This window comes from Cololabis saira, chromosome 22 (genome assembly GCF_033807715.1).
Source record: "Cololabis saira isolate AMF1-May2022 chromosome 22, fColSai1.1, whole genome shotgun sequence".
NCBI lineage: Eukaryota > Metazoa > Chordata > Actinopteri > Beloniformes > Belonidae > Cololabis > Cololabis saira.
This window is the reverse complement of record NC_084608.1, coordinates 9,302,717-9,326,616: the sequence shown is the minus strand read 5'-3', so window position 1 is coordinate 9,326,616 and position 23,900 is coordinate 9,302,717. Positions and strand designations below refer to the sequence as shown.

Below are 23,900 nucleotides of genomic sequence, written 5' to 3'. Positions count from 1 at the left end.
GTTTGTACATTCTTTTAACTCCAAATTCAAATCATTCCACAGTTTGATTCCACAAACTGATACACAAAAACGTCTTTTTGTTGTACGCACAAATAATGATTTGAATTAATTATTTTTTGCTTTAAACATTACTTGTGCATATTAAACCTGTTAAAGTAGCACAACATTAATAACTTCATATTAAAAAAAAAAGAAATTAACGTATTATTTGTTAGATCAATGTTATTATGAATGGGGAAGAAAATGTGTTAAATAATAAGAATTTATGAGCTGATCACTAACTTTCTAATACCAACAACTTCAGGACTGTCATTTTCTGTTTGAACTTTAAAAAAAAAAGTATAATATAAAACCGCACTTTTAAAAGAGTATGGTTCATTTATTGTTAATTAAACTCACACAATAGTGAAAAAAAAATCAGCATTTGTCATTTGAAGCATGAATTAATTTATTAGACCTTAATTAATCAAAACTTTCTTCTAGTACTAACTGAGGACTATCACACTCTCCCCTCCAATATGATTTCAATCATTTAAAACGTATGTGTCACTGGCTGCTCCCTTTCTGGATATGTAAATAATGGGCCTAACAACCGTGGTGGAAAATCATGGAAATGCATAGCTGGATTAGGAAAGTGTGGGTGGAGACGATGAGCTTTTACTCCAGGAATGTTCTGCACACCTGCACTGTGAGGAAGTACTAATACATACACCCATGTCTCAAAGAAACCTCAGTATCTAATTAAGCCTTTCATAGTTATTGTCATAAATTGAGGAGAATAGGCATTATTTTTGAGAAAATACTAATTAAAAGTTTTAACAAAATAAAGAAAAAGGAAAGAAAACCTTTCATTCCCACCACAACTTCCTTGTCCATCCATTCCAGGCCCATAGCATTTCAGATCAGAATACCTTCACAATCACATAATTTATTTTCTTAATATAAAACAAATACCTTTTCAGAAGGTAGTTTTTGAGCTGGTCTGATAAAGCACCTGAAATAATAGACCAGTGTTCTGCTATCACAGTTGAAACATGTGATAATCGTACAGTTTACATTGTTTTCCATCATTCCCAAATTCTCAGCTTCAAAGTACATAATAATGAACTAGTGTTTGCTTGTTGGTCATATATTTGCCGTTACCCTGCTTTATTTACCGCCAACCTCAACTGCAACTGTCAAACTAAACCAAAGAGGAAAAGTACATATTATCTAAATAAGAACCTGAATGACTTTTTCATCAGTATTTATTTCATCACTATTTGTTGATTCGGACATGAGGACATAATAGTAAAAGAACATTCAAAATTATGGCAAAATATTAGCAGATTTCACAATTATCCCAAATGCAAAAGCAACGGGACATACAGTATGAAAATGACACACAAACAATACAAACAAACATTCATGTAATTCAGGTTCTTTATTCATAACTATAATATACACCAGTGGTTCCCAAACTTTCTGTGCCCAAGGCACACCAAAGGACAAATAAAAATTTCAAGGCACACCTATTGTGCAAAATAGCCTTATAACACGTGTTATCACTAATATCATCTGTTTATCTGTTAAGTTTATTATTTACTAATGCCAAATAAGATATGACAAAGACAACTATTCTACTCGTGAAATATTTAGTAACAAAATACTTCACAAAAATATTTAAACTTTATCAAATTGGGCTTCATCAAACACACCCATTTCAGGAGGATTTTTTAAAATAGTTTTTAGATAAAGAGTTTGCCACTGTATTATGGAATGAGTGCATTCAAAGTAGTATATAGTAAATTAAAATAATTATTTTTGTCTAGTTGTATACTATATTGCAGTAGGCTATGGTTGTCACAAAATCCCACGGCACACTTGGACTTGCCTCAAGGCACACCAGTGTGCCGCGGCACACAGTTTGGGAACCACTGATATACACAACACAGATAACAGCACTTGACATGATTATCAAAGACATATGAATCTGTCAGAGTGATTTCATCAAATGTGGGAAGAGGTGTGATTGTCTACATACAGTACAAAGAATATTACAACACAGTAAAAGTCTGCTCTGCCAGTTGACAGAAACACAAGACAGTGTTCTTAAATCCAGGACCTCAAGACCAACCTCCTGGTACGTTTTAGATGTTTCCCAGATAAAACATTTGTTTCAAAATATCAGTAACATAATAGTTTAGATTTCAAGGACAAGATGATGGTGATCTCGTTAGGTGTGCTCGATTTAATTGGCCTAAAATACTACAAAATAGACTGGATAAACTCTCAAAGAGCATTAGACTGTCCCAAAGATTACAGACATGAAAAACTACATCCATAGTTCACTTCATTGTTGGACAAGGCAGAATATGACATTTTTAAAAAGGACAGAACTTTAGGCACAAACGGTCATAGAGAGCAATTAGTCTCAAATAAAATGTTTTAGTTGTTTGGTCTCCCTCTCCCTCTAGTAGAGGAACACACCAAGTTCACTCAGGGCAGCAGTATCGACCAGCAAAGAGAACGCTGTTGGAGGGGTTGTGTCGGATGAAGAAGAGGAAGGGGTGGTCTGCGACGAAGGAGGCTGTACGTGGGGCACAGCGCAGCATCATGACGGCAGCGGTGGCGGCAGCAGCCTCCGTTCCCTCCTCGTTGACCTCCACGAAAGCTTTATGGAAGACTTCTGAGAGCACCAGGTCGTTGGCAGGAGACATGCCTGTCACACAGGAGACGGACTCAAGATGTAAAATAATGCAGAACCCGACAAATGTGTAGTATAGAGTTCACTGATTTGGAGCAAACACCAGGTTCCAGGTCAGATTTTGCATGACTTTCATGATTTTGATCCAGGAACATGACTCACCGGAGAAGTCACTCTTTGACATGTCGAAAGCGTCCACCATGCCCATACTGACCAGGACGTTCTTCATGTCATATTTCTCCTCCATCTTGAACCGAGGCAGGCCAACCTGGACCTCAATCTCCTTCATCCTGTCAGGATTCGTCCACTCCACAAAGTTCTCATAAGTCAGCTCTTTCTCCAGCTGATGGTGGACACAAAAATCAGTCACTACTTTGTTCCTGGTTTTATTATTGTTGATGTCTTATTTATCATTATAAACTCTTGAGATTTAAAAATCTCTTTTCAAAGATGCCATGGCCGAGACAGACAGCACTAAAAAGCGTTGCAAGATAAATCACAACAATAATTAAATAAAATATCTACACAAGTGTGACAAAACAAATATCAAAGACGTCAAAGCCAATAATAAAGTCTAAAATTACAGCTTATTTTGAACCTTCAAAGGTTTCAAAGGTCATCGTAATTATGGCTGACGGCGATCAGTCATATCCTCTACAGGCAGAATTTAATGCATGTTGAATGTTCACTTTTCGACAAGAGCCAGTTGAGGCGGTCCGTGCATCTGGTGAGGATCCTCCTGGATGCCAGCCTAGGGAGTGTTTTGGCTGAGTCTAACTGGAAAGAGGCCCCGGGGAAGACCCAGGACATGCTGGAGAGATTATATCCCTCAGCTGGCCTGGGAAGGCCTGGGTATTCCCCAGGAGGAGCTAGTGGATGTGGCTAGGCAGAGGGAGGGACGTCTGGGGCACATGGCTCAGCCTGCTGCCTCGCAACCCAATCTTAGATAAGTGGAACTTAATGGATGGATGAAGACCAGATCTTTGTTCGAGTTTGGAACTGACTCCAACTGTCAAGAGTAGCATAATTAAATGCCTGTTTCCCATCTCAGCTCAGACTTTGGGTACAGTTAAAACAGCAAAGTAGTAGGAGTGAAGACCCTTATTAATAATACTGTGAAAGTTCAGGTGTAAACCCAGGATTGCTTCTGCCTCTGGCTCTGATTTTTTCTGAAAGGAGTGTGCTTACCAACAAAGCTAATAAAACCATCAACAAGAACTTCCAAGACAAATATTCTCCCAATCAATGACTACGTTTACATGCAGTCAAAATTCGGGTTATTGCTAATATTCCGGTTACTGAAACATTCGGAATATTCCGTTTACATGCGTGAGCTAACAGGGTTATCCCTATATACTGTACATGGTAATTAATCATTCGGGATATCTCCATCAAACCAGCGACGCACGGAGAACATCATGACGCAATTACCGTCATTTCAGCTTCTTCTTCCTGTATCCAAATTCAAAACAAATGCTGCTTCGCGCAACTTTTCACTCACATTCTTGTAAATCTTGCTATCCCCGTACTTTCTACCGTCTAAAAATGCCAAAATGTTCATATCCTTCATTACATTTATGAAGTGATTAGTCTCCTCCTGGTCTTGTGTTTCTCTGTGTTTATAAGAACTTCCTGGACTCAAAAGACCAGGATTCCTTGTGAACAGAGCATGTGCAGAAAACAAATTCCTATTCCGTTTGATGGGGATATTCTGTTTGGCGTTTACATGACCCAATATTCGGGTTTTAAAAGGAGTAACCCAGGGGTCATATTCAGGTTTTTAAAAACCCAAATATGAGCAAATTCGGGTTATTCAAAGGGGTTATTGGTGTTTACATGGCCGTGCAAATTCGGGTTATTGCCAATATTCGGGTTTTAAAAGGGTTATTGACTGCATGTAAACGCAGTCAATGTGTAAAAGTCATGATTAAACCTCCGCTCAGAAAAACGTTTTTATGTCTCACTTGACAATAATATGACGCTTAGTCTCAGGAATGTTGTATTCTTGACTGTGGCAATCACACAATGGTCACTGATATCATTTGGGACTATTGAGGGAATTATATGTTTGTTTGGAGAATTTGTTAAAATAAAAATAAATTCAAGTTCAGATTTTCAGGACACTTTCAGGACACTTTCAATTTAGCCTAGTGAGACGATCAGCAATTTAAGAGATCTAAGGAGTTGCAATAAGCTTTAAAAATCACTGGTTGAAGCCAGTTCCAGTTGTCCAGATATGCAATGTCTGCAGGTCCTACCTTCTCCAGACCTGTGGTGTCGTCCTCTATATCGTTGGGTAAAAAGATGAGCATGCTCAGCTCCTTCTCTTGATAAGGCATCTCCAGGATCTGTAGGAGGGTTTCACACATTACAGGAAACAGTGAATATACTGGTGCTACGATTGGTGTACTTTCATATTTGTAAAGCTGAAATTAAGATCTGTGCCAGGCATTAGTGTGAAAGAGTCCACATACTGCTTTCAGATACCATTCATGATTAAATGTATCAAATAAATATGTGCAAATTTGTTATTTTGTGAGAAACTCTGGAAAACGGACACAAAAAAAAGTTCTTGGTTTATTTCTCTCATGATCTTCACCAAGGCTTCAACTGTCTCTTCCTACAATGCCAGATGGGACGGGGCACATTGTGGGACAAAAAAGGGATGTGATGAAAAATAACAATATAAACTGTGGTCCTCTTGTTGATGGAGCATCCCAGCAGGTTGGTAGTTTGTGAGCCATCAAAATATTTAAACTAATATAATGGTAACAGGAAATAGAAGATTAAATGAGGAAAGTAAAGGCAGTCTGTTAAAAAATTCAGTCCAATGTTGCCACCATTGAACAGCTCCAGCGTAACAGTCAGGGAATTTGTCAAAGGAACAACTTTGAAAGCTGTCATATACTGCAAAAGCTTTATGGAATGGAAATTTATCAGTGTCTAACCCCCCCCACTAAGTTTTAAAGGATGAAATTCTTGTTGTTTTGCTTTCTTAAACTTTTCATGAAGTGTTTTTTTTTTTTTAAATGTACAAAAATAAAATAAATCAAATCAAAAAATCATATTAACTCTTGGTCCTTATGAATAGTAATCACCTTAGTGATGCCTAGTTAACAAGGACTGACAAGGTGTTTTAAATGATTACCTCACTGATTTACCTGGCAGTTGGCTTTTCGGATCCAGGCGAATGGAAACTTGGATTTCTGGTGCATCATCTTGACTGGCTTTTGGTTGCTCTAAAAACAAAAAAAGAAAACATTTGAAAAAGAAAGTCAAAATTAGCTGTTTCAATGATGTAAAACCACATATGAACAAAGTACGGCCCCAAAACCATCTCAATCCAACCGCGATTCGACCTTCAATGTCACGTGTTTTAAATTGAATACAGGGATTAGATTGACTTGTCGTCTCCTATGGCTGGCATGTTTGTAGATAATGATGACTGTCCTGTTTTAAATACATATCTATATTATTTTGCACCTATAGATCTGTCTGAGTTATTGCCAATAATTGAAGTCTTGTGGAAAACCAACCTGTATGTTAGACCCCATGCCAACTAATCTATTAAAAGATATTCTACCCCTCATTAACTCCTCTCTGCTGGATCAGACTTATATTTCATCATTGTGTCTAAAAGTCAGCGGTCATTAAAGTCAGCTGTGAAACCAGTCTGGTCTTAATCTAATTACAGACCTTCTAACCTTCCTTTTATCTCCAAAATCACTGAAAATGTTGTCTTGAGACGGTTAATTGGTCACATGGAGAGTAAGAGTTTACATGAGGAGCTTCAGCCACGTGTCTGGAGTGTCAGCGAGGGAAGATCCTTAGTTGTGCATGTAGCTGCAGCGTTACCTTGCTGAGTCTGAACTGAGCATCTCGTGTGCTGCTCTCCTTGAACTGCTTGTCCCAGTTGCCTTTGAAGTAGATGGCGTTGACCAGAACCAGCCTGGTCATGCCGTCCACCACACCGGGGGCCAGCACGTCCTTAATTTTACCTGGTGAGTAAAGATGACACAAGTGTGAAACAAAGTTAGATGCATATTTATCACAGAAATATTTATAAAAAGTACAAAGAATACAAGAGAAAGCCTTACATTTAATGCATGCCTGTTACTCTATCAATCGATCTAGTATTATGTGATCAGAAACTCAGAAAAGATCTTTGAGCTTTGGGGTTTGGATGAGAAGATGGTAACAGGTAGATTTATGTCCCACAGGTCTTTCCATGAGTTTCAAAGGTTCCAAATGGACTTAAAATGTCCATAACAGACAGCTACACAGGTGAAAGCTGCATATATTTCAGTTTAGTGTCTCATTCGCACTGAATTAACATCATCTGAGGACCTGTGGCCATTTGTTATAATTACTGAGGATGTCTGTGATTTATAAAGTACAAATTCCACTGGACTTTACCTACCCTGTTTTAGCAAACACCAAGGTCATGAGATCATTTCAATCCTGTGTGAATGCAACATGACACTTATTCAGTGATGTTCGAGCAGGAATCTTTAAAAAAAAAAAGTTCCTTGTGGCACATGCGGTAGTGGTGTGATTAATATATTACTACTTTAGCCTTTATTCAACACATATAAACTAATTATCTGAAACTTTTGCAGCAAAACATAAGAAGTTGATCAAGATTAAGCTTCATATCGGGACTTATAAAACAAGAAGCCACGGTAAGACCCACAATGAGACAATGGCTGCATCATGAAGTAAGACATTTATTTTTAATCAAGCCTCAAGCTCAAAGCCTGTCTCACAACACAAAAAATAAAAAATAAATAAATAAAAGAAGCTCTGGTTACTTTACCATAGAGTTTATTGTTACCATGGCAACTTAAGCACATGTGTCCGAATATCATTTTCCAGTTTTGTCTCTTGTGAAAATGGGAAGTGTAGTAACTGCATTTTCTGATCAGATACTTTTAATATATTCAAAAGTTTTTGTAAAATAAAAGTTCATTGTGTAATAAAACCGAGGACCTCAGCATCACTTCTGGGGATCAATGCCTGTGAAGTACAGTAAAACACAGCACATTCAGCGTGAATGTGCTGTCAGGAACAGAGACGTAGGTGTGTATTTTTATAATTACTGTAGGTACAGAGCTAATTGTGGTCTAGTGCGAAAAGTACATAAGATGTACAATGTCACTGATTGATTTAGGAAGGAAACCAGGGGATGCTCACTGGAGCACACATATAAAAGAAGATTAAGGCTGTACTATCTAAATAAAACAACCATAATGTGGTGCTTGATCAATATGAATAGGGGTCAATATTGCACAACATAGACGTGTGATACCGTGTGTCTGTTTCTCCACCCAGCTGTTGATTTTCAGCCTGGCAGCGTCATAGCTCTTTGTGAAGTCCATACACTCCAGCTCTGCCTTGTAGTGTTTCCTGGTCTTTCCTAGGAAATCCTGGAGCATATCAACAACATATTAATACATTTTGACCACCTAAGTGTAGAGATAGCAATTGATAATATTTTTACGATTCCAATTCCATTTTCAATTCTGCTTAAAGATTCGGTTCTTTATCTATTTTCATTTGGGAAAAAAGGACAATAAAAGGTTGATTACCATCACCAAAATAAAATTTTAATAATAATAAATGAAATATTCGCTCGTAGAACAAAATACAATATAAATTATTCTGTGGCTATTTCATGAGAACGTCCAACATTTTTCTAATAGATATAAAAATTCTCCTTTTTAAAAGGATATATGAACTAAGCACACAAAAATATAACTATGTCAGCCGATGACAAATACAATCAAGTCAAATACAATCAAACTCTGCATTTTGCAAATCTGCAACCCTAACACTTGGACGAAATATCCACTTGACAAGTAGTGCAAGTTGCCCTGTTGTCGTCTTTTTTACTGAAATGTAACCAGACTTTTGAGCATTTGTATCGCTCGGGCGCCATGTTTACTATTGACTGCTGGCTTAAGTACGGTGCTGAACATGAACCAGTTCTCGATTCTCATACCTACCCTAGTGTGGAAAACCTAAAGGACTTCTTTACTTTCATTTGCAGCCTGAATTAAACTAGTGTGTTAGACTTAGTTGTTAGGCTGCTCATTTTTTCATTAATCTTTTTTGATCTCATGCAGATTAAAGATTCCTCTATGCTCCGCTCATTCACTCCTTCCTGAAGTAAAAAAAAAAAGGAACATCACACACACACACACACACCTCCACAAACTGGTAGGACTGCTCTCCGTACAGCCTGTTGGCGACACTCAGGACATACGGAGCACCAGACTTGTTGAGCTGGCTCAGCAGCTGGGCGAAGCTGGTGTGCAGATCATCCTTACAGTCACCTGTTTTCAGGCTCTGTGGAAAAAGCACACAGATTTTACACAAAGGGAGAGGGAAAGCAACGAATGAGCAGACTTCTCTTTTGAATTAGTTGAACATGAAAAGAAAATTCAAAGCAGTCAGGTGTAAAATTTTCCTATACAAATAGCATCCCCATCCTACACAATCATAAAATACAGAGCAGTGTTTCGTCAGTTAAGATTGAAAATGAAAATTAATCAATATGTTTGATTTTTTTCCCCCCCATTTCCACATACCTTAAAGTAAAATGCTGAATAGAAGAGTTGTAGAAATACTTGAATACCTTGATCCCCTACATTGGAGAACCCTCAGTCCAACATTTCCCCTTTCACCAAACACCACCAGCCACACCATCTGTTAGTAAACCAGCCTTATATTAATGTACAATCCCGGTACTATTCATTACCACCTTCAGCATTTCTGGCAGTTTGAACTGGGCCTGCTGCTGCATCTGCATCTGCAGTCCTCCTGCAGGCTGAGACTGCTCGGCCTCAGTGAAGCAGAGGACCTGCAAGTTGTAGGGGTCAGTGTTAAGCTAGAAATCTGTTCTTTGTAGTTATGAACAGTTATGTCTTCGTAGCCAGTGGTTTTTTAGTTGTGATGCATCCAGCAGGCACTGTACACTTCATTATCCCTCATATTCACAGTTAAACACTATTCTTAAACTAAACATTCAAATGTAAGATGAAAATAATTCCCCCTGATACATTTGCATGATCATGTTTGCAGTATTTGTATTGTCCTTGCATGTCCAGCCGCAGCTCTGACTCCGATGTCCCATAATGCCGACAGGTTGTACTCTGAACAGTTTCCTCTTGAGGCTTTAGACAGAGGGAAACATCAATATAGAGCAGGGGTGTCAAATGTGCGGCCAGTGGGTCGCATGCGGCCCGCGAGAAGTTTCCAACGCAAAAAAACGAAATGTTAATTTACTAAAAAGGAAAGTATAAATAATTGCCATGAATCGCAGCATATCCGATAATATATTTCTTCTACAAATCCATCGTTATTCTACAAAGAGAGCATTTTTTGACATTTTTTTAGTTTTCTAGAATGCATTTGCCGATTTTATTTCTTTGTAGACGGTCATTTATTTTTATTAACTGACTACTATTATATATTTTCGCAGGAAAAGTATCCCTGCTAAAAAAGATGATAGAAGATATTTATTCGGAGAATTTCAGTTTTGAATACGAAGATAGTGACAAAGTAAAACAGTTAAAAAAGAAGTGCTGACTTTTTCGGCAACCCTGGCGTAAATATCCACACCAATTTTTAAAAATAAATACACTTAATTGTACTGGAAAAATCTCTAAAATCACAAAGAAACACTCTTGGATGTAATAAGAAAGATTTTGTCTAAAAAAAGGATTCGAGAAAAAAATGTTCCGCACGGTTTTTGTTATTTTGAGCGTGCGGCCCGCAAGAAAAGAATTGGTCAAATCCGGCCCGCCAAGCAAAATGAGTTTGACACCCCTGATATAGAGTAAAGGTTCCTCTGTAAAACTTGAATCTGCTGGTGCAGGGCCAAGAATGAAAAGACAAAAAAAACCTGTTACAGATTTACTGGCACAGGGCAGGAGGTGTCTCCTAATGGGTTTGGTTCAGGATCACATAGCCTCATCTGGAGGGCATTTGATTCATTTCAAGTTCTGGAGTAGTTGTTAACTTGGTGAAAGCATACTCTCAGGAAATAAGGTGTAACAACAGACTGGTAGAGGTTAGAAATGGGTATTATGGCAAGGTGTATGATTAATTCATTAGCATTTACAGTGGAAATGGACGTAATCATCAGAGCGTCCAAGTGGGTTGTAGGTGGGGAGAGACGGCGGATAGGGATACAGGTCGCACCAGTTAGGGCTTACATGGATGATTTGACACTAGTATCTACAACTGGTACAAGGCTACTGGAATAAGATTAAATGAAACTCAGGTGCACTACTATGAAGATTACGCCTAGTTAGTGTAGAAGGATCACAATATGTAGAGGAAAGTTAAGTGATAGGAAGTTCTTCCATTGAAAAGGAGGAAATCCTTACAATTAGGAAAAAGTCAGTGGCTAGTTTAGGCAGATGGTACAGTGATCCAGGAATGATGTTGATGAAGGATTGGATAAAATAGTTAGGTCTCCCAGGAAAGCTGAATTTGTGGGGTTTGCAATTTGGGTTATTCCCTAGACTTATGTGGCTATTTTCAGTTTATCAAATTCCAATGTGGAGAGAATGGAAATATTAGTTAACTCCTATAAAAGAAGTGGCCAGGCGTTCCTGGGTGTAAGTAGTGTAGCATTGTACGAGAAAGGACTATTGCAGCGACCAATATCTAGTTTAACAGAGGGGTTTATGTGTACCGAGATCAGGACAGAGCTGTTGTTAGCTGGGAGTAAGGAAACAATAGTTGGGGAGGTGGTTCCTTTTCTAATCAAGGAGAGGAAAAAGATCCCAAGAGAGCAGTTCGGGAGGCAGAAGCAGTTCTTAGGCATGGTGAGATTGTAGGTAAGTTTCAGTCTGGTTGGGGAGGCTTTCGGTTTGACTCAGGTAAACCGTTAAGGAACAACGTAGATTCCAAAGAAAAAAGGAAGTTGATCATAAAGCAGGTACGTAGACAGGAAGAGATGTTCCTGGAGGTGTCTTGGGACTAAGTAAAGGAAAGACATGTGAGAGGAGGTTCCCACCTGAAGACCTCAAACACATGTCAGTTCTGGCTGCTCACATGTAAGTAGTCATGAGTGCTAATCCTTCTTGGAGCACAATTTTCTTGCGTTTATCTTAACTTGGGGCAACAGGTGGCTCAAATGGAAGAGAGAGGACATATATACAGAAACAAAGGTTCCTCATCACAGTAGATAACGTCTCTCCTCCAAACATGTAGATCCTCACTGCACCATCCCCCTCATGAATAAATGGAACTACAGTCCAAACCAAATAGAAAAAGCTGCATTATATAATATAAATGCAAATAACTACTATATTTAAAAATGTAATATAACTTTTTCAGGAAAATTTAATCTGAGAAAGTTGTAGACCTGCATTGTTAAGACACCTTAAAGCCATCCAGTGATGGGTGTGTTATAGGAAGTGCATGTAAACATGTGCAGGGTTGAAAGAGATGTTGAAGTGAACGGTGACAACACAATAGAAAATAAAACTCGTCCCGTCTGACTGCAAAATCTAACTGATCTTCTGCCACATATCCACATGTTTGCAAAATTATAAGGAAACAGCAGCATAGTTACACAGTAAATGGACAAAAACAAGATTGTTTTGTTTCAAGGCAGCCCATCTTGTATTTTTGCATAATTCTTGTCTGTAGGAATTGTAAATAGGTCATATTTTTTTCTTATTCTCACTACCTCAAACTGCTGCACCTTAAAATGTTTATAATGTTTAGAAATTCCACATTTGTCTATTGTCTATTTGTCTATTGTTCATTTGTTTATTGTTCACCTTTACCATAGAGAGCGAAACTACCGGAGTCAAATTCCTTGTTGGACAATGTTCGAACCTGGCCAATAAAGATGATTCTGATTCTGATTTCTAAACTAGACTGAATCCTTAAAGTAAAGATTCATCAGATTTCATTGATGATCTTCACATCTCTGACCCCCATCAGGAAGCTGTGGGATTAGTAGATGAAATGTTGGTGAGCTGCCAAGTGAACAAGTTAGTGCAAGCAGGTCCAACTGGATCAACTTTGTGATAGTTGGCATCTAAAGAAAAGTTTTTTTTACACATCAGCTCCTGTTTACCTACGGTACAATCTTGACTGGCCACATAGTTTTGGCCCAACACACGTCTGGTACAAACTCAGCCTTCATTTAAAACAAGATTTTCTCTCTTTGCTTTGAACAATGCACTCTTTGATGCTCAATCAAAAAAATCCTGCAACTATTGTGCAGATAGAAAATGCAAAAATAAAGATTAAAATCTGATACTGTAATCCACAACAGGTTAACACACTATTCCTTTGACTGTTATGATACTTTTCAAACTGTGTGGGGTAACTTGTGTCTCACTGATGCACGATCATGAAGAGGACATCACAGAGTTATTTCTTAACAGCACAATCGGGGCAGATTATGGGTGAGGTCCTCTCTCTCCTGCAGTCAGTCAATCTTAACCTGTCTGGGTGTGGTTTGTTGCGGTAGGTATTTTATCACAACCTTGGTAAACATTCCTGAGTCAACTCTGCTGACAAATGAGTCTGTATTGTTGTAACTAAAAGGCATTCAGGAGGACAAAAGTGTCTTTCTAAAGGTGCCTAATATTTCATTCATGCAGCTAGTCTGAGCAGCACATTCCCAGCATCAGCATTTACAAAAGCTGGTGATTCATACTGAACGAGGGCTTTCACATCCTCAGGACTCCTATCTGGTTTCCACTCCTGTCAGTTTCAACACAGCTTCGTCATGGAGGTTTGATGTTCAGCGTTACTTGACAGTGTTTAGTAAAAGTCATGGTATTTTTGTGGTTGAGTTGAGGGAGCAATATTTTATCCACAACAAAGCAACGAGGGAAGATTAAAAATGTAAAATGAAAACTGTTAAAGAAGCAAACTGAACCAAGTGCAACAAGCTGCATCAACATTAGTTTTTCACGTTTCAGTTTAAAGAAAAGGCGGTCGATGTTCATGCCAGAGAAACTACCTCTGACATCTGTGCAGCCGTGTTTCCTCTGGCTCCCAGCATCACCATCGCCAGGGCTGACGAGATGCTGAACGGAGAGTAGAAGATGTTTGCAGTCTTGTCAGTATCGCCCAGCGTTTTCAACAAATCCAGAGAGAAGCTGGTGTTGGCCTTGGACAGAGGGGTTGCTGTTGCCATGGTTGCCTGCAGAAACAAACAAGACAGCATGAGTCACTGTGTTACAAGTCATTTAACCAAATCAAGTGTTTTGTTCTCTGACATGTCTTACAACACTGCACATTTCAGGTTGGATTCCCTTTGGTCCCTCATCATTTATCTATCTATTTTTTTTTTTACTTATCTTGCACTTGTATTTGGACCAGCACCTGCGATGAAGCACCTGTAATTTCATTGTTATGAAATATGTACGATGACAAATAAAGAATCTTGAATCTTGAACGTCAAACCAAAGCCGACTTGAAGTAATGCAAGAGAAAATAAGAAATATATTTTTCTATTTCATTTAAGGGTTCTTCTTTTTCATGATACAATTTTGACAGAAAGATGTTTGACTTTTTATTTATTTCAAGTGGCTTCTTTTAAAAAGCTTTCACACCATCTGACCCGATGACTGCAAAGCAAGGTTTCAAGTTTTAGCAAGACATTCAAGGAAAATAAAAAATAAAACCCAATTAAAAAAAACAGATTTATCAAATTGTCTCATTTGTACCTTGCAGTACTAAAACTCAGTTTAGCTTCTAACTGGTTTGAAGCTACTGGGAAAATAAATGTTAATCAGTAAAAAAAGAAAAAATAGATTTATATATGCGTTTATAAAAAACATATGATGAAAGAAGAAGTATGTCTTGTCTCTACCAACTTAACCCCGCTCACAGACAAACTGGCCCCGTGTTTTACTTACTGTCAGGTGGTTTTATGGTCGTTGTCCACCAGAAGTGTTCACTTTTAGTGTTTATACTGTCGACACGGACACGCCCACAACACCTGACGCCTAAACTTCCTCGTGGAAGAATCACAGAAGCTCCAGATCACGGAATTATGGGAAATACAATATAGGATTTATTTGAAGATTAGCCATACAGAACCCGATTGAAGATGATTTAAATTAAATATAACCCGAAACTATGTTACTGAACGAGGAAACGGCGCATGAGTGGGTGGGGGCATGGTCGCTGCCTCATGACATCATTTAAAGGCATATTACAAAACGACTTTGCACCTGTTAGGATATACTCTTTAAACACAAATCCCTTTTTATTGAACATTGGTTTAAAAATAATATTATATTTGTGGCTCAATTGTTTGACAGGGTTGGTCGTCTCTATTCTTACAATGAGTTCTTAGAAGAATATAATATCCCTATATAACCTGGAGACTATGCAAAAGTTTGGAGCAATCCCATAGTGTGCATGTTATTTAAATCTCAAATTAGAATGGAAACCCGACAATTAGCCTTGCTACCTTTGATTGATATGACAGTTGGCAAAATCTGCCTATCCTGCAACCTTAATAAGAATAATAAAACAATTAGAACTTTATTTAAAGGGGATGTCTCTGCCGTTCCATACGTGATCCCATATTGGAATAAATATGTAAAAAATATTAACTGGAAGAAGGTCTGGCTCTCGCCCAACCAATAACTGGTGACAAACAAAGTTAAAGAAATTTAATTTAAGTTAATTCATAAATTATATCCTACAAATGATCACATTGTATAAAAGATTCAAAAGAAATATCGACTCAAAATGTACTTCTTGTTCTGCAAATTCGGAAATAATGACTCACTTATTCTGGCCGTGCCCCATTGTTCAAACTTTTTGGAGTGATATGTGTAATTTTGGGTCTGAAAGCATTGAAACTGATTTCAAATTATTTTGGAAGGATGTGTTGTTTTGTGTTTTTGACCATGTAATGATTAGAACAAAGCCAAATGAAACATTTATTATTCATTTGTTGATTATCCTTGCAAAATTCCACATTCACAAATCCAAATTCTTACACAAAAAACCCTCTTTTTTTACTTTTCATTGTTATTTCAATCAGTATCTGGACTCTATTAAGTTTTCTACAAATTCAAAATCAATCAAAACCATAAATGTATGTAAATGTTTTGGCTTTTTGTTATAATTTCATCCCCCCAGGCTGGTTATAATGTGTTGTGCTTTTTGTTTTGTATTTTATTTGATTTATACTCTTTATATGTTATAGTTCAACTTGACACTGCATAATGTGAAGATATATGAAGCTATGTTATCATTGTCCTTTTTGCAATTGTTAAATAATAAAAAAACAAAAAACTTTGCACCTGCTAATGCTATCCCATTAATGCTACTTATGAAACGCCACTTGATTAACAGTGAATATAAAACAAGTCAACCTGTACTGATGCTGAGTGGAATCGAACTATCTGATAGAAAATGTAATAATAAACATATTCACCAGTGTTTTCAAAGAATGAATAGAGTTGTGCCTAAAGGCAAGTTTTACTGGAGGTCCCGAATCGAGGACATAAATTGGAGAAGAGCTTGGCTTCTAACCCATACATATTGCATATCTAATAAGGCTAAAGATGTACATTTTAAAAATACTGCATAATATATACCCAGTTTGTAGTATTATTTCTAAATTTACTGATATCCCGTACCATCTCTTTTTGATATCTCTAAAAAGTTTTGGAATGATGTTGAATCTTTTTTTTTTTTATGCTGCTAAATCTACTCTCTTAGCCTTAAATATGTTATTTGCTATTATGTTAACTCAGAAAATTATACTCTTGAATACCTGATAAACTTTGTTATCCTATATGCAAAATGTTTTATTCACAAACAAAAATTTGCAAAATCATTACCTAAGATTGCTCCTTTTTTCCTGGAACTTAACTCTTTGCTTAAATCTCTGATTTTGTTAAATAACAAAAAAAGTTATACCTTATTCAGCCATTATGAAAAGTTATTCTCCTGAAACCCCTGTTTGATTTATTTATTTATTTTTTGTACTCTCGATTTATGTGTTATTTAGTTATTTATTTTTATTTATTTTTCAAACCATCTCTTGTAATCACTTACTTTTATTTATGATGTAATTAATATACTTTTATACTTCTATGTACTGTCAACAATGTGCTGTTTGTTACTGTATACCTGTTGTTTTGTATATTTCAATAATACATTTAAAAAAAACAACAACAAAAAAAAGCTTTGCACCTGTTAAGTAGCACGTGAACAACTTTATTTGTCTAATAACAGAACAATAAATAACCATTTGAATAGTCTTAATAACATGGACTAATAAACTGATCCGTGGCTGGTTGCAGAGAGAGAGGGTTCTGTTGACCAAAATAGAAAGTCTGTTTGCATTAATATTCATTATTACGTGATGGTGCATTAGTGAAAAGAATGAACAATATAAACCAGGACGTTCTTCATGTCATATTTCTCCTCCATCTTGAACCGAGGCAGGCCAACCTGGACCTCAATCTCATCCATCATGTCAGGACGCGTCCACTCCACAAAGTTCTCATAAGTCAGCTCTTTCTCCAGCTGATGGTGGACACAAAAATCAGTCACTACTTTGTTCGGGTCTTCCTGGTGTCATTGCTGTTGATGTGCAAATGTCTGCAGGTCCTACCTTCTCCAGACCTGTGGTGTCGTCCTCTATATCGTTGGGTAAAAGATGAGCATGCTCAGCTCCTTCCCTTGGTAAGGCATCTCCAGGATCTGTAGGAGGGTTTCACACATTACAGGAAACAGTGAATATACTGGTGCTACGATAGTTGTACTTTTAAATTCATAAACCAAAAATCCGATCTCATTCACCTCTTATTGGTATCAGATAAAACATTTGCAACTTTGACAACTCACAAAAATGAATGATGGAAAATAATAGCAGGGGCCATGGCCTACTTGTTGATGGAACCAGACTGATGGTTTTCAAGACATAAAAAGCGATCAATATTGACAGAAAGTCAAAGAAGACAGAAGGAGATTAAATGATGAAAATGTGTTTAAATTAGAGGTTAATCTTCATTGCACGCCTCCTTACAATTTTTAGCATGACCAATGTGTATGGGAGAACAGCTGCACCGTCCAAGCCATAATATATGCTGCATTGTTCATACGATTTTAAATATTTAAAAAATGAGGTACACATGTTTTGGAGAAAAAATAGGGGTTCATCAGGATCTAAGATCCACCCTGCAGGTTGAATTACATTAACACTTGTTTATTATAAAAGTAATCATGTTACAGTGATGCCATTTAATTCAACATATGTGTTTTCTAACGTTGGGAGGAAGCTGAAGTACCAGGAGATCCAGCTAACTCCACACAGAAAGATTTCTGCTGGGAGCTGAACTAGCTGCCCGTCACTTGCTGTGATGGGCAGCCACCATGCTGCCCATCACCTTCTTTAATCCATCCATCCATTATCTATACCTGCTATATTCTTTGCAGGGTCACGGGGGTCTGCTGGAGACTATCCCAGCTAATTTCCAGGCGAGAGGCAGGCACCTTCTTTTAGTTATGTTTTTTTGTTTGTTTAATTGTTTATACATTTTTCTGTGAAGGTTTAACAATGTAGGTGATTCAGAGATCTCAAATCCCTGACATCAGATTGATACATGTGGTATTACAAGGTTAATCAGGGCTTGATTGATTTGGTTCAGGGGCCACCTCCATCCCTTTTGGGTGATTATCATCTGAATCTCTTAAGACCGGTTTCCCCCAGTCACTCCTAATAATTTTAAGGCTCCTGTTTGTTGCTACGGCAGTGTGGATCACAAAGACAAATTCTTGGGGCACAGCATCTGTGATCTCAGCAGGACTGGTGTTTGTGGTGTCACTGGCAGGTGACAGTCTTTAGCTCTTTGCATGACTCAGCTTGCAAAGAGCATGGCTGCTGAGCACATAGCTGACAGCTACAACAGAGCTGTCAATAAGACTGGAGAGCAACCTGTGTTTCTGTTAGGGGATTTTAACAGATGTGACATCACCACACATCTCCCCAGCTTGGAGCAATATGTCACAACTCCCACCAGAATGCAGAACACACTGGACTTGTGTTATGGTAACATCCCTAATGCATATATCTCAAAGCCACGCCCACCACTCGGCCATTCAGATCATAATGTCATCCTGCTACTGCCCAAATACAGGTCACAACTAAAAACCGGAGAACCCCTAACAAAAACCATCAGGGTCTGGAATAACGAAGCAACTGAAACACTGAAGGGCTGCTTCGACCTCACAGACTGGGATTTATTTTTTAATGATTGTGGTGGTGATCTCCCTGCACTGACAGACACACTGACCTCATATATTTTATTCTGTGAGGAGACTGTCACCCCCACCAGACAAATAACTATTCACCCAAACAATAAAAAATGGATTACAAAGGACATGAAACCCTGTCTTGCTCTAGAGAAGAAGGCCTTCCTACAAGGAGACAAGCTTAGGGTTAGGGAACTGGAAAAGGAGTTCAGGAGGAAGGCCAAACTGGCCAAGATCAACTTTAAGGACAAAGTGGAGAAGAAGCTAACATCTGGGAATGCAAGGGAAGCATGGCAGGGATTAAACACTATGATGGGCCGACCCACCAAACCTGCAGTGGTCAACTGCTCAGACCCGATCTCCTTTGCAGAACAGCTCAACAGTTTCTTCACCCGGTTCAACAACAACAGCAGACCAAGCAACTGGACATTTCCAACCCTGAGCTCTCCTTCAACGGTCATCATAGACGAACAGCTGGTGACCTCCATCCTGCACAGAGTCAACCCACTCAAAGCCCCAGGACCTGATAGGCTCGGAGGCAGGGTGCTCCAGGACTGCTCCACCCAGTTAGGTGGAGGAGTTCTCACCAGGCTGTTCCAGCTTCTCCTGGATTCTGGCTGTATCTCCAACCAGTGGAAAGAGTCCACAGTAATCCCCATCCTCAAAAAAGCACACGCAAAGGACTTGAATGACTACAGACCAGTGGTCTTGACCTCAGCGCTTTGCAAATGCATGGAGAGAGTAGTGCGTGACCAGCTGTCTGACATGTTGGCCGACAAACTGGACCCCCTCCAGTTTGTGTATAGAGCAAGACGTGGTGTAGAGAATGCAATTCTCACACTTTTAGACACCGTCACAAAGCACATGGACTCTACACACCCACACACCAGGATTTAATTCATGGACTTCTCCTCTGCTTTTAACACTAACACTAGCACCCTGCTGCACCGCCTGTCAGATCTTCAGGTGCACCCAGCACTGCTTTTATGGATTTATAACTTTTTACAAGACAGACCACAAGAAGTGCTTGTGAATGGTTTTAAATCGAGCAAACTGGTTTTAAACACAGGGCTTGCTCAAGGTTGTGTTTTATCTCCCATTCTCTTCTCTGCATATACCAACAACATCTCTTGTAGCAGAGAAGGAATGACACTTTTTAAATATGCAGACGACATGGCATTGGTGGCCCACATGACTGGTTCTGATGCCCTGACTCAGTACCAGCAGGCCGTCAGCGACCTGGTCCAAACCTTCACTGAGAACTCACTCCAGCTGAACATTGCCAAAACAAAAGAGCTGTGCTGTGGAGGCAGAAGCAAGGCAGCAATAACACCATCTCTTTTCCAGCCGCTCAGCATCCAGGGGCAGCTGGAAGAGCAGGTCCAGTCCTTTAAATACCTGAGATCGACACCTGCCTGTCCTTCACACAGTAGACGGACTTTATCTACAAGAAGGCACAACAGCGCCTCCACCTGCTGAGGAATCTAAGGACATTTAATATCAGCAAAGACATTTTAACTCTGGTTTACCGTTCACTCATTTAATCTATTCTTACATTCAACATTTCATCCTGGTACAACTTGCTCACCACCAAACACAAAACCAGACTCACGAATAATAAACCAGGCCAGCAAAATATACAGATCACAACACCCCCCCCTGTCTGATCTCTACAACCGCTCTGTGATCAGGAAGGCCACTCTGATCACATTCCAACTGGACTCACAGCAGTCTGGCCAGCACTTATCCATTGTACCCTCCTATTTGATTTTTTCCTTGTGTCCCTCAGATGTAAGTTGCTTTGGATAAAAGTGTCTGCTAAATGACAGTAGTAGTAGCAGTAATAATAAGTACCATGAAGTCTGTTACTGGCTCCTGGACTTTTGGGGCTTGATGTTTTGCTTCTGGTGTCCATAGAGGTAAACTACGCTGTTTTAGTTTCCTTCCTCCTCCTTGGCTCGCACCTTGTGGACATGTTGTGAGCACTGAACATGCTACCATACTTTTCCTCTGTTCTCTTATTGCCTTTGTCTAATATTTTGGATTTTGTCAGTGAAGAACTTGGCAAAGTGATCGCAGGCCATGGTGGAATGACATTCAGTTGCCAAGGGACAAGGTCTTGGTCTCTCTACCTGTTTCTGGTTCTAGTTATAGCGGCCCATATGTGGTGGATAGGAAGGTGGGTGATACGGATTACATTATTGTTGAAAAACAGCCTTCTACTCTACACCCTCTGTGGTCCTGTGTAGTGCAGGTGAGGCATGTGTTGCACAGGAGCTGTCCAGTGCTGAACTGGAAATTGCTGTGCAGTCAGAGAGGCCACGTATAGGGCTGCTAGAAAAACTCTCCTGGCTCACCTTAAATTGTAAGTTTTGCATCTGAAGGACTTTCAACGAGGTGAAGTGATCTGTTTTATTACTTCTCAGCTTTCTTTATTTTCTGACATTCCTTCTCAGACGACCGATGACATTGATGTGGGTGATGCTGCCCCAATAAAGCAGCAAATTGGTGTGAATTTTGCAGGACACTTTTTTAGGACATTAAGACATTATTTGTTGCTACGAAATATACTAAATAGTTAAATATATTTTTTTAATCTAAAGGTTAACTGTAAATTCAAAGTAATACAAGATAGTACAGGTAGACCACACCCATGTTGGCTATTAAAGAGAGATTAAACCATGCTGGTCACTGAAATAACTTGAAATTGACAAAGTAATAGATAATATAACACTGAATACTGATTAATGAAATGCAGAGTCGTAGCAATTTGGATTTAAAATTATTCTTTTGAACAATGATTGAAAATAAAATTGATGTTTGTTATTTTAGTCAGTTTTGATTTACTTGAGTGATAATTATAGGGGTTTCCTTCTTTAAAATGTCCAAGTCTGTACATTTTCGACAAAATCTAATCTAGTCTTGCAAAACTCTTTTTAAATTAAGTTTTTGTGTCCATGCTACTCTGTGTTCCATATTTCTTGTTACAAACATACACATATATATGTGTATATATGTGTGTGTATATATATATATATATATATGTATATATATATATATATATATATATATATATATATATATATATATATATATATATATATATATATATATATATATATATATATAATTTTCTTGGTGCTTATCTGTTACCTTCTTTTAAGTAATTAAAGTTAGTTTTGTTTTTGGACGTTTACTGGAAATTAAACCTTTTCCTACTTTCTTTAAAAACGCTGAACAAACGTTTTCAAGTAAGTAACGTTTATGTTTCATTTAGTATTTTAGTTTTAGTTAGGTGTGCATGTGAAATATATCAAAACGACACTATTTTGCAAATTCTGAACACTAATAAAGTCAATAGACAAAAATGTAACCCGAAGTCCAATGAAGTTGGGACCTTGTTTAAAATGTAAATACAAACAATGCAATGATTCGCAAATCTCCTAAACCCATATTTTTTCTGAATAAAACATTAAATGTTGAAACAAGACATTTTTGCTATTTCATGGAAGGTTTTATCCGAGCACATCATTTGAGTGCAGCGAACGTTTGGTTACTTTGTAACCTTGGTTCTCTGAGTGAGAGACTATCTCTCAACTCCGTTACATATTTCATATGTACAGGGAATGACCCCCCCCTGCTGTCAAGGTACGTGGATATTTCTTTAAGACACACCGGCCCTTAGGTTTACCTATAAAGCACCTGTGCTGGCGTGTAATCAGTGATAGTTTGAACGAAACATGTCTCCGAGCGGTCTGAAAATCTGGAGAGGTAACCAAACGTTCTCTATCGTATCGAGACTATCTCTCCACTCCGTTACATATTTCATATGTATGGGGAACTCTTTAAGACACCCCGTGAGGAGACGGTGCAGCCCACAAGCCCAGTACACTGAAAAGTGACATCTCCTATTCTTCTACACCATTTACATACCAATCAGTACAAGGCCCCGCAGACGCAAAGGCCAAGCCTGAGAGGCAGACGGGCTGCTCAGGACAGTCCGCAGACTGCAAGCTGCATGACTGACCAAGAGACCAACAAGAAGTCAAGAAAGGAGCGGCCGCTCAGATCAGCCCGCAGACGGCAAGCTGACCGAAGGAGACAACAAAGGATGTAGCCGCCTACCGTTAAGTCACATCCAGCACCCGCTCACCAAAGGAGGGGCTGGCTGCAACATTCAGACGGTAAAACCGCGAAAACGTGGACTGAGATGACCATGTGGCTGCTGCACAGATGGTAGCGGGAGAGGCCCCTCGCCACAAGGCCCATGAGATGGCCACGCCACGTGTCGAGTGCGCCCGAACCCCGGACGGGACAGGCACACCTGAGAGCACATACATGTAAGTCTCCTGAATAGTGTCCAACATCCAGTGGGACAGTCGAGACTTGGATAGGGGTCTGCCCAAACAGCTCGAGTTGAAGCAAACAAAAAGCTGATCGGACTTTCTGATGGCCTGCGTGCGCCGTATGTATTCCGTCAAGGCCCTGACAGGGCCCAGCATGGGCAGGAGCTGCTCAGTTGTCTGTCCCACCTCAGAAGAGGACAGTGACCGCAGCTCGACCGTCTGGGACAGATGGAACCCAGACAGAACCTTAGGCAGGAATGCTGGGTTGGGGCGGAGGACAACCCCCGAGCCATCCGGCAGGAACCTGCAGAAGTCACTGTGAATGGACAGCGCATGGAGCTCGCTCACCCTCCTGGCAGAAGTCGCAGCCAGCAGAAACGCGGTTTTAAATGAAAGCCATTGCAAATCAGCAACCCAAAGGGGCTCAAAGGGGGAATGCTGAAGTGCACCAAGGACGATATCCAAGTCCCAAGGAGGGACTGAAGGTCCAGTCCTACGAACCGCAAGCCTCTGGGCACCCTTAAGGAACCGGGAAATCAGGGAGCAGTCATCGAGAAACAATGCATGCTCACCGACACGAACTGCCTTGACAGCTGCCACCA

The 23,900-nt window shown here is 39.1% G+C and overlaps 1 protein-coding gene across 2 annotated transcripts; it reads right to left on the bottom strand.

Annotated features, from left to right (window-relative positions):
• Positions 1–1,721: 1,721 nt before the first annotated feature.
• On the bottom strand, positions 1,722–14,817 carry LOC133423229 (leukocyte elastase inhibitor-like). Of its 2 annotated transcripts, XM_061713393.1 has the most exons (10): positions 14,587–14,816; positions 13,686–13,868; positions 9,450–9,548; positions 8,894–9,034; positions 7,995–8,112; positions 6,542–6,684; positions 5,848–5,925; positions 4,945–5,034; positions 2,849–3,029; positions 1,722–2,701 (listed from the first exon to the last, which is right to left on the bottom strand). In XM_061713393.1, exons 2-10 carry the CDS (start codon positions 13,860–13,862, stop codon positions 2,475–2,477), a joined length of 1,254 nt encoding a protein of 417 aa, XP_061569377.1. In that variant the 5' UTR covers positions 13,863–13,868; positions 14,587–14,816; the 3' UTR covers positions 1,722–2,474. The 2 variants fall into 2 exon arrangements, with proteins under 2 accessions (XP_061569377.1, XP_061569378.1); XM_061713394.1 differs by lacking the exon at positions 9,450–9,548 and having other exon boundaries at positions 14,587–14,817.
• Positions 14,818–23,900: the final 9,083 nt, after the last annotated feature.